The sequence below is a fragment of the Salvelinus namaycush genome, chromosome 20, assembly GCF_016432855.1.
Source record: "Salvelinus namaycush isolate Seneca chromosome 20, SaNama_1.0, whole genome shotgun sequence".
Taxonomy (NCBI): Eukaryota; Metazoa; Chordata; class Actinopteri; order Salmoniformes; family Salmonidae; genus Salvelinus; species Salvelinus namaycush.
The window spans coordinates 51011931-51023881 of NC_052326.1; the positions used below are offsets into that span (position 1 = coordinate 51011931).

An 11951-nucleotide genomic window follows, 5' to 3' on the forward strand; every position below is an offset into this window, starting at 1 on the left:
TAATGTTTGATATGCTCAGTGTACGTGTTTAAACCTCACTATGAATGTTATCCCAATAGGCAGAAGAGGGAGCCATGGGATTGGCATTGAACTACAGAAATTCAGCCGTGGCAATATATTCATTCTGACAATAGATATTCTTCTGGTTAAAGCAACTGGGATGTTATTACATTTACTGAAGGTTGGATTGAATTGAGTTGAGTTGATTTCACCTTTGAGGGACACAATTGCTGCTTATCTGAAAACTGACAATATGACTACATTCACTACATGACCAAAAGTATGTGGACACCTGCTCATCGAACATCTCATTCCAAAATCATGGGCATTAATATGGAGTTGGTCCCCCCTTTGCTGCTATAACAGCATCCCCTCTTCTGGGAAGGCTCTCCACTAGATGTTGGAACATTGCTGCGGGGACTTGCTTACATTCAGCCACAAGAGCATTAGTGAGGTCGGGCTCTGATGTTGGGCAATTAGGCCTGGCTTGCAGTCGACATTCCAATTCATCCCAAAGATGTACGATGGAGTTGAGGTCAGGGCTTTGTGCAGGCCAGTCATGTTCTTCCATACCGATCTCGACAAACCCCGTGCTTTGTGCACAGGGGCGTTTTCATGCTGAAACAGGAAAGGGCCTTCCCCAAACAGTTGCCACCAAGTTGGAAGCACAGAATTGTATAGAATGCCATTGTACGCTGTTAAGATTTCCCTTCACTGGAACTAAGGGGCCTAGCCCAAACCATGAAAAACAGCCCCAGACCATTATTCCTTCTCCACCAAACTTTACAGTTGGCACTATGCATTCGGGCGGGTAGCGTTCTCCTGGCATCCGCCAAACCCAGATTCATCTGTCAGACTGCCAGACGTTCAAGCGTGATTCGTCACTTGAGAGAATGCGTTTCCACTGCTCCAGAGTCCAATGGTGGCGAGCTTTACACCACTCCAGCCGAGGCTTGGCATTGCGCATGGTGATCTTAGGCTTGTGTGCGGCTGCTCGGCCATGGAAACCCATTTCATGAAGCTCCTGACTAACTGTTATTGTGCTGACATTGCTTCCAAAGGCAGTTTGGAACTCGGTAGTGAGTGTTGCAACCGAGGACAGACGATTTTTACACTCTACGCGCTTCACCACTTCATCAAAAGTCTTAAGCAACATTTCTATTGGATTTTTTGTTGGAATTCTTTTGGAATTGTTTGGAACTTTATTGGGATTTTTTTTAGAATTTTTGGAAATTTATTGAGAATTATTTTGGAATTGTTGGAACTTTATTGGGAATTCTTTTAGAATTGTTGGAACTTTATTGGGAATCCTTTTGGAATTGTTGGAACTTTATTGGGAATTATTTTGGAAATGTTGGAACTTTATTGGGAATTCTATTCCAATCCAATAGTACAAGGATTCTGATCCCTCTCTCTCTCTCTCCCTCTCTCTCTCTTTCTCTGTGTGTTATGCGTCAAACAGCAGTGCTTCCTGTAAGTGCATGGTGTAACTCTGCCTTGACACAGTGACCTGTGGCTGGGCTCCCAGGGAGTATTCTGTGTCGTTCCCCTCATAGAACCATCACTGATCTCCTCCTCTCTGAACTCTATGGATGTGCAACTGCACTATAAAGGGAAGGACTAACCCTGGGCAGGGCATCTTAACATCCCTGACACTCCCGGATCACTGACCACAGATGTGGGATGAGAGAAGAGATGATGAGAGAGAATGAGAGAAGATAAGAACTCCAGTTGATCTGATCGTTACCATTCGTTGTGTACTTCTTTCCTTCAAGAAAACAGAAACTTCTTATCTTGTTTGGGGACAGCGATTTCATGAGTTGTTGATTGAGCCTGTTGTTATTCGGTGTTCCTTTCTTCTTCTGACTATGTGTCATCAACAGTTAGACCCATCACAGCACCAGTTTACCTGATTCAGTTGGACGTGACTTTGGGCTCTTGTTTGGACTTCCAGTACGGCTCAGCTCTCTTCTTCTCTTTACATTTTCCCGACATTTTTTGAATCGTCACACTTGGTCTGCTTCTATTTGTCTATGCCTGATTACAGACCAGTTTCTTCCAGACCAACCCAGCCAAGCCGCCACCATGCCCGTCCGCATCATGTGCAGCATCTCCTTCTCGGCCGACGACGAGCCCAGAGGACAGGGAAAAGACGGCTTCGACGACCGCTACCGCAAGGGGATCAAATCCGGTGATGGCGGCGGTCAGGGGGATTACCGGGAGGACGGGTGTGATGAATTGGACGTGTATGATGAAGATGAAGACGACGCCCGCGAGTTAGACAGCCTAGCTGCGTTCTTCGACGGCTGCTCGCTCCACGGCGCCAACCACATATTTGCAGAAGACAAGAAGTTCAGCGTGAGTCAGGGCCTCTGGGCCATCGTCTTCCTGCTAGCTCTCTCTGCTTTCCTCCTCCAGGTGTTCGACCGTGTCATCTACTACCTGTCCTACGATCACGTCACAATGCTGGACGAGAGAAACGCCCCGAACTTGACCTTCCCGGCCGTCACCTTCTGTAACTACAACTACTTCCGCCGCTCCCAGATCAGTTATAGTGACCTGCTGTTCATGGGCCAGCTGCTGGGGTATGAAGACAACATGGCCCCTGGGATCCCCCTGGCCCCCGAGCCCGACCGCCAGGGATCCAGGTTCAGCCTCGATGAGTTCCACAACCGCACCAGACACCGTATAGAAGATATGCTGCTGGAGTGCAACTTCAGAGGGAAAGAGTGTGGCCCGGAGGCCTTCAGAGAGGTACAGTAGCCAGTTAGTGATTATTAGTATTGCCGCTGGTGATATAAGTGATAATAGAACAACTTCAGAGGGAAAGAGTGTGGTCCCGAAGCCTTTCAAGACTGCTACTACTACTAGCTACTGATGTAATCTAGCTGTCTCCGAGCATTTCTTACACAGTTCATGGGGTTGACAGTGTACTGATGTAATCTAGCTGTCTCCAAGCCTTTCTTACACATTTCATGGGGTGGACAGCGTACTGATGTAATCTAGCTGTCTCCTTTCTTACACAGTTCATGGGGTGGACAGTGTACTGATGTAATCTAGCTCTCCGAGCCTTTCTTACACATTTCATGGGGTGGACAGTGTACTGATGTAATCTAGCTGTCTCCTAGCCTTTCTTACACATTTCATGGGGTGGACAGTGTACTGATGTAATCTAGCTGTCTCCGAGCCTTTCTTACACAGTTCATGGGGTGGACAGTGTACTGATGTAATCTAGCTGTCTCCGAGCATTTCTTACACATTTCATGGGGTGGACAGTGTACTGATGTAATCTAGCTGTCTCCTTTCTTACACAGTTCATGGGGTGGACAGTGTACTGATGTAATCTAGCTGTCTCCAAGCCTTTCTTACACAGTTCATGGGGTGGACAGTGTACTGATGTAATCTAGCTGTCTCCTTTCTTACACATTTCATGGGGTGGACAGTGTACTGATGTAATCTAGCTGTCTCTTTTCTTACACATTTCATGGGGTGGACAGTGTACTGATGTAATCTAGCTGTCTCCTTTCTTACACAGTTCATGGGGTGGACAGTGTACTGATGTAATCTAGCTGTCTCCTTTCTTACACAGTTCATGGGGTGGACAGTGTACTGATGTAATCTAGCTGTCTCCGAGCATTTCTTACACATTTCATGGGGTGGACAGTGTACTGATGTAATCTAGCTGTTCTCCTTTCTTACACATTACAGTGCTTCCACTTTTCCCTTAATATTCCAACACTGGGAATGCATTGCAATTGAAAGGAATTGTAGTGTAGCATAGTCAGTGAAAGGAAATAGCTAGACATGTATTGATATTTGGGATTTTGACTGCACTTTGCCATTGTCCCCTTGACTGTTACCTCTAGATAAAACATGGTTTGCATGCTGAATGGCAGGCTGTTATTTGTGGACAATGCTCTGCCACATCAGCATATTGATTTCACAATAACCTTTGCACAGTATATCGCTCTGACTGCGAATGACTGAATTTCATCAGTATCATGTTTATGCATCAGGCAATAATGACAGTGTTCTGTTTTTACCCGGCCTGACAGGATATCTTTATTTGAAATCCCTCGATATCACCTGTTGACAGTTTTGACAGCATTTCTTGGAGTCGCTTTCAAGATTCCCTGAAATCACATCTGCAGCACATCTCAATCCATGACCAGTCTCCTCCTTCCTAACACCCTGACCCTAACCCTAACCCTGACCCTAACACTAACCCTAACCCATCCACCTCCTAGAGGCATAGATAATAGGGATATATTTATCACATTGTCTATATAATATAGAATGTAGACATAGATTATAAATGACTGGGTCCTGTTATCCTTAAAACAATACTAATAATCATCTGTACTTTCATACCAACAACCTCAACCCTTATCACAGACATTAGAGAACAAACAGAAGGCCACGCACCTCCGGCAACACAACCTCGTTTTAACTGGAAAAATCGTTTTTAATGGGCAGTTAATGTACAATATCGGCAGCTGTTTTCTGAGAACCAAAGATAACCTGATAACTGCTTTGCTAAGAAATAACTATCCATTTTTTTGCTGAAGGAGAACAGGGAGAATCATATTCACATTAAGTGTGTGAAATGGTAGAAAAGTCCAGGGCCAAGCACTCAAGTGGGTGGCTTGCACCTTCGTCACGGTATCCATGGTGACCCATTTTTCCTCTCAGAGACACAAGGTAAAGTTGCATTGATTCCCTATATTCATGCAGTGTTGTATAGGACTCTATTTTAACAAACCAAAACATTTGGAACACATGCTCTTTCCATGACATAGACTGACATAGGATCCCTTATTGCTACCGCACGGCAAGCGGTACCGGAGCGCCAAGTCGAGGTCCAAAAGGCTTCTTAACAGCTTCTACCCCCAAGCCATAAGACTCCTGAACAGCTAATCAAAGTGCTACCCAGACCCCTCTTTTACACTGCTGCTACTCTCTGTTTATTATCTATGCATAGTCACTTTAACTCTACCTCCATGTACATGTTACCTCGACTAACCGGCACATTGACTCTGTACCGGCATCCCCTGTATATAGCCTCGCTTGTTATTTTACCGTTGCTGTTTAATTATTTGTTTCTTTTATTTTCAATTTTTTACTAATCTATTTTTTATTTAACACTTATTAAAAAAAATGTAAAGCATTGTTGGTTAAGGGCTTGTAAGTTAGCATTTTACTGTAATACCTGTTGTATTCGGCGCATGTGACAAATACAATTTGATGTCACTTGTTAAATCCACTTCAATCAGTGTAGATGAAGGGGAGGAGACAGGCTAAAGAAGTATTTGTAAGCCTTGAGACAATCGAGAATTGCTGAACCTGGCGTAAGGGCTGTAAAATGCTAGTGTGCTTGTTATTACACGAAGAAATTGCAAACTAACGTGCCTTTGACACTTGCGCCTACTTACAGCCAGCCGGAAATAGAGACCGCCATTTCCTGTGTAGCCTGATGTTTTTATTTTGAATAATTGACTCAGTTTTTTGTTTGTTACACACAATTAGATCAGAGCACTGTAGTACAAAACATATATTTATAAAGAGAGGAGTTTAAAGTAGGGTAGCAATGTTATTGGTGTTAAGGTATATCAACATATCCTGTCAGGGATGTCTTCATAATACTACCCCTCCTCCGCTGAGTGGTTAGGTCCACTGGGACTAACAACACCTCCGGTGATGTATGTATCCCTCTGCTGAGTAGTTAGATCCACTGGGACATATAAAGCCCCTGGAAATGGAAGATAAACACAAGCATCAGTGAAATAAACACCAGGCTGGAGTTGGAGGTTAAAATCCCTAGTGGGAGAGAGACTTAGAAAACCCCAAAGATAATACATCATGTATTTATCCACACACACACCTCTCCCCTGTCAGTGTACACAACCAATAGGGAGTATTTATCTGGAGTCATTTGGTCATTGGAACCAATAGAAGAGATGATGAGACAAAATCATTCCACCCTTTATTATCATAAGCTCTGTGTTGGTGGAGAAGGAAAGTGTGTGTGTGTGTGTGTGTGTGTGTGTGTGTGTGTGTGTGTGTGTGTGTGTGTGTGTGTGTGTGTGTGTGTGTGTGTGTGTGTGTGTGTGTGTGTGTGTGTGTGTTTGTACGTGTGTGTGTGTGTGTACATGCGTGCGTCCGTGTGTGTGTGTTGTTTTTTGCCCTAGCACTACACAGCTGATTCAAATAATCAAAGCGTAATGATTTGTTGATTATTTGAATTAGCTGTGGAATGATAGAGCAACAACAACAGGGTCCACAGGCCTGAGTTTGGGAAACTGCTCTAAGCATTGCCCTGGGTCTGTATCAAATTATCTTCACTCATTTCCCCTGCAGTAAATAGATAGGTGTCCTGTCCAGAGCAGAGCTATAGAAAGGTGCCTTCAACAGGGCTAGTTGGACACACACACACACACACACACACACACACACACACACACACACACACACACACACACACACACACACACACACACACACACACACACACACACACACACACACACACACACACACACACACACACACACAGACAGACAGAGGGCTCAGCTTACAGCATTCTGTCCCAGGGCAGCAGAATATGATCAGGCCTGGAGCACTGGATGGACCAGAAGGAAGGATTGGGAGGCAGCAGCTACATCCTGGCTCTATCCATTAGTCCCGGATCCCTTTACATCCCAACTCAGCATCACCGTCACCACATGAGCACTTAGGTTTCAACCTTCTGCTGTCTCCTCGAGAACATAGAGCTGAACTTCTGCTGTCTCCTTGAGAACATAGAGCTGAACTTCTGCTATCTCCTCAATAACATAGAGCTGAACTTCTGCTGTCTCCTTGAGAACATAGAGCTGAACTTCTGCTGTCTCCTTGAGAACATAGAGCTGAACTTCTGCTCTCTCCTTGAGAACATAGAGCTGAACTTCTGCTGTCTCCCTGAGAACATAGAGCTGAACTTCTGCTGTCTCCTTGAGAACATAGAGCTGAACTTCTGCTGTCTCCTTGAGAATATAGAGCTGAACTTCTGCTGTCTCCTCGAGAATATAGAGCTGAACTTCTGCTGTCTCCTCGAGAACATAGAGCTGAACTTCTGCTGTCTCCTTGAGAACATGGAGCTGAACTTCTGCTGTCTCCTTGAGAACATAGAGCTGAACTTCTGCTGTCTCCTCGAGAACATAGAGCTGAACTTCTGCTGTCTCCTTGAGAACATAGAGCTGAACTTCTGCTGTCTCCTCGAGAATATAGAGCTGCACTTCTGCTGTCTCCTCGAGAACATAGAGCTGAACTTCTGCTGTCTCCTTGAGAACATAGAGCTGAACTTCTGCTGTCTCCTTGAGAACATAGAGCTGAACTTCTGCTGTCTCCTCGAGAACATAGAGCTGAACTTCTGCTGTCTCCTCAAGAACATAGAGCTGAACTTCTGCTGTCTCCTTGAGAACATAGAGATGAACTTCTGCTCTCTCCTCGAGAACATAGAGCTGAACTTCTGCTGTCTCCTTGAGAACATAGAGCTGAACTGCGAAGTGGCCTCCTCTTGCTTTAGCCACCTATTCCTGTGATGCTGTTAGACCATGTTGGGTGCTTGTGGAAAGGGTATCCTTCCTATGCAACGTGCAATCCCTCAACCGATGCAGACAGTATTGCCCCCCCTATGTTGTAGACAACACTACTCACAGTTTATGTAGAGATCTTTTACAGTGTGCCTGTAATGGTGTCCTAATCACCCTGACGATGGTAGATGGGAAGATTGGAATCGTGTCCTTCACTCTACTAGTGGTTATCTGTAATCTGTGTGTGTGTGTGCGCATGCGTGTTTGTGTATGTTTGTGTGTGTGTAGATTGCCTATTTGACCTTGACTCAACTAGTGGTTCTGTAACCTGAGTGTGGCTTGGCTCTGGGTAGTTGGATTAGAGCAGCCAGATACTGAAGCTGTGGCCCCAGGGGTCACCGAGTGGCTGACAACAACACAGACACATCAAATATTAAACAGAGTGAGAAACAGATGTCCTGCCCTCTGCTTTCCCTTTGCCTACTCAGTAGCCTCAATAGCACGGGATCCTTCAGTTCACCATGCAATGGACCATATTGATTGATTGATTGATTGATTGATTGATTGATTGAAGGAAGGAAGGAAGGAAGGAAGGAAGGAAGGAAGGAAGGAAGGAAGGAAGGAAGGAAGGAAGGAAGGAAGGAAGGAAGGAAGGACAGGCAACTCAAACTGGCGACGACATATCAGCGGTGACAGATAATATACTGTTCTATATTGAAGTGTTCTCTCTACAAGCCACTATGTATCCCATGCAGGGTTGGGTAGGTTACGTTCTTAATGTAATCCCTTACAGTTACTAGTTACCTACTAGTTGTAATCAGTAACGAAACTTTTGGATTACACAAATTCAGTAACGTAATCTGATTACATTAGAAGAAGACAAACAAGGAATATTACCGATTGATTGACATAAATCAATGTTAGAGTTTACATAGCTGGCCATTAGTGGATGATGTATTTTACTTTATGGGTTATGTAGGCTTTTAACTCATTACTTTCTACTTCAATATAGATCATTAAATGATTAGGCTTCATATTAAAAACCAGTCTGTCAGATTTCCAGTCATTCCAATTAATTAAATACCCCTTGATCTTCAAGAATAGGACTTGGAAATATTGAAATATAGATAGATTAGTCTAATTGTTTTACAAAAAAAATAACCAGAAAAAAAAGGACTTATTGGCCTACTCTGTTGTTTATGTTGTTGTCATGGACGACTGATTGGGCTCACTGCTTCGAAACAGGGTTGGAAAATAAACGCTGCTCTCGTGGAATGGCTTTGAGAACTACCGAAAAGTGCAATTTGCATGACGTGAATAATGAATGCCATGTGCTGCATAGGCCTATAGGTTATAGACCTATTGTGTATGTTGCAGACACCATAGCATTAGGAATTACATTACTGACTGAATTGAATAGGATCTATATGGGTGCCATTTTGATATCACCATAGCTCTATCAAAAGTGTGCGAGTTTAAGCATATGTCCAATAGGCCTGAATCAGCACTAATTAGATTGAGCAATAGAAGCCCTACTCGTGGTCTTCTTTAAATAAACCTATTTTTAACTGTATCTGTGGAGCACAATACTATGGAGGAGTTTAGAAGGGAGGAACTCCCTGAAACTCTTATTCCATAGAGACTGGGATCCACACTATGTCTATGCAGCTGTTGCAAGAGAGCGTTTTTCATTGGCTGTCCACTGGTTGCAAAAACAATGATTGATAGGCAGTTTATACTTACTGAATTCAACCATTATTGGGTTAAAATATACATTTGTGAACAGCCATCCACAACAACCACAATAATTGAGAGTGCAGCAGTTTTATTCACATCATTGAGAGAAGCAGCAGTGTGATTCACATCATTGAGAGAGCAGCAGTGTGATTCACATCACTGAGAGAGCAGCAGTGTGATTCACATCATTGAGAGAGCTGCAGTGTGATTCACATCACTGAGAGAAGCAGCAGTGTGATTCACATTATTGAGAGAGCAGCAGTGTGATTCACATTATTGAGAGAGCAGCAGTGTGATTCACATCACTGAGAGAGCAGCAGTGTGATTCACATCACTGAGAGAGCAGCAGTGTGATTCACATCACTGAGAGAGCTGCAGTGTGATTCACATCACTGAGAGAGCAGCAGTGTGATTCACATCACTGAGAGAGCAGCAGTGTGATTCACATCACTGAGAGAGCTGCAATGTGATTCACATCACTGAGAGAGCTGCAGTGTGATTCACATCACTGAGAGAGCAGCAGTGTGATTCACATCACTGAGAGCAGCAGTGTGATTCACATCACTGAGAGCAGCAGTGTGATTCACATCACTGAGAGAAGCAGCAGTGTGATTCACATCATTGAGAGAAGCAGCAGTGTGATTCACATCACTGAGAGAAGCAGCAGTGTGATTCACATCATTGAGAGAAGCAGCAGTGTGATTCACATCATTGAGAGAGCAGGAATGTGATTCACATCACTGAGAGAGCAGCAGTGTGATTCACATCATTGAGAGAAGCAGCAGTGTGATTCACATCATTGAGAGAAGCAGCAGTGTGATTCACATCATTGAGAGAGCAGGAATGTGATTCACATCACTGAGAGAGCAGCAGTGTGATTCACATCATTGAGAGAAGCAGCAGTGTGATTCACATCATTGAGAGAAGCAGCAGTGTGATTCACATCATTGAGAGAAGCAGCAGTGTGATTCACATCATTGAGAGAGCAGGAGTGTGATTCACATCATTGCTATGTAGCTTTCAATAAAAGACCTAAGCGATATCCGTATCGCCCATAGGCTATACCACTGGTTCCCAACTCCAGTCCTCCAGTACCCCAACAGTGGTTCCCAACTCCAGTCCTCCAGTACCCCAACACTGGTTCCCAACTCCAGTCCTCCAGTACCCCCAACAGTGGTTCCCAACTCCAGTCCTCCAGTACCCCCAACAGTGGTTCCCAACTCCAGTCCTCCAGTACCCCCAACAGTGGTTCCCAACTCCAGTCCTCCAGTACCCCAACAGTGGTTCCCAACTCCAGTCCTCCAGTATCCCAACAGTGGTTCCCAACTCCAGTCCTCCAGTACCCCAACAGTGGTTCCCAACTCCAGTCCTCCAGTACCCCCAACAGTGGTTCCCAACTCCAGTCCTCCAGTACCCCAACAGTGGTTCCCAACTCCAGTCCTCCAGTGCCCCCAACAATGGTTCCCAACTCCAGTCCTCCAGTACCCCCAACAGTGGTTCCCAACTCCAGTCCTCCAGTGCCCCCAACAATGGTTCCCAACTCCAGTCCTCCAGTACCCCCAACAGTGGTTCCCAACTCTCCAATCAAATGCATTTGGTGTGTCATCATAGTAGTCTCTGACTTGGTGTCAGACTCACTCAGGTGGAGCAAACTTAAACTGGCACCTTTTTTCAAAGCTGAATTGAATGTCATTGAGAAAACAGAAAGTTGGCTAAATGTATTTTTTCACAAAACATCCTTTCTGAATATAATATTATTCCAAGAAGTAATCATAGCGTTTTTCAAAAGTATCTGTAATCTGATTACAATATTTTAGCTAGTAACATAGCAGATTACAGTTACAGTTTTTTGTAATCAGTTACATGTCATCCCCAAATCCCCAACCCTGAGTGGTGAAACTGAGCATTTCAGTTTGGATTCTATTGCTTCAATACAATACCTCCCAAACTCTAAATTTAAAGTCTAAAGTCAAAACTCTGAACTCTAAAGTCAAAACTCTCAAGTCAAAACTCTAAAGTCTAAAGTCTAAATTCTAAAGTCTGAACTCTAAAGTCTAAAGTCTAAATTCTAAAGTCTAAAGTCTGAACTCTAAATTCTAAAGTCTAAAGTCTAAATTCTAAACTCTAAAGTCTAAACTCTAAATTCTAAAGTCTAAAGTCTAAATTCTAAAGTCTAAAGTCTGAACTCTAAAGTCTTCGCAGACATCGGAGTCCTTGCGCTGTATTAAAATCATGGTTGTAATGACGTCAATTCAATCAGTTTTGAAATGACGTTAAATGTCAGTCAGGCTAGGATGTGTCTCTGGTGAAAGGAGGTGTGCTATATAGGGAATATGGTGTCATTTGAGGCTGGTCTATTGATTGAATTCAGTCTTCAGTCTTCACTGGCTGCTTTCTCCCCAGGACTCGACAGAGGTCACTGTAGTCCCCATGGAGAGACTGAGGCACGATGCGTCTGGCCTTCCAATGATCTGAAATGTTAGAGCACAGCCTGGAGCAGTTACACATTCTGCTTTCTAGACTGGTGATTACTGTTGTAAATCAATTCAAAGTTTACAAATTGATTTATATTTGTTTTAATTGCTCACCTATTCAGAGTTGGTAAGTTGAACAAAATGTTGTCTGAAGCTATGGATCTTTGGAATA

The 11951-nt window shown here is 43.9% G+C and overlaps 1 protein-coding gene across 2 annotated transcripts in view; it reads left to right on the plus strand.

Annotated features, from left to right (window-relative positions):
- The first annotated feature begins 1561 nt into the window (after positions 1–1561).
- LOC120065486 (acid-sensing ion channel 1B-like) overlaps positions 1562–11951 on the plus strand; it is a 111935-nt gene continuing 101545 nt past the window's right edge. Inside the window, exon 1 of one of the 2 annotated variants that reach the window (XM_039016531.1) lies at positions 1562–2754. In XM_039016531.1, coding sequence (XP_038872459.1) covers positions 2086–2754 — 669 coding nt within the window. In that variant the 5' untranslated portion in view covers positions 1562–2085. The remainder of the gene's footprint in view (positions 2755–11951) is intronic. The other variant, XM_039016530.1, reaches the window with a different exon arrangement.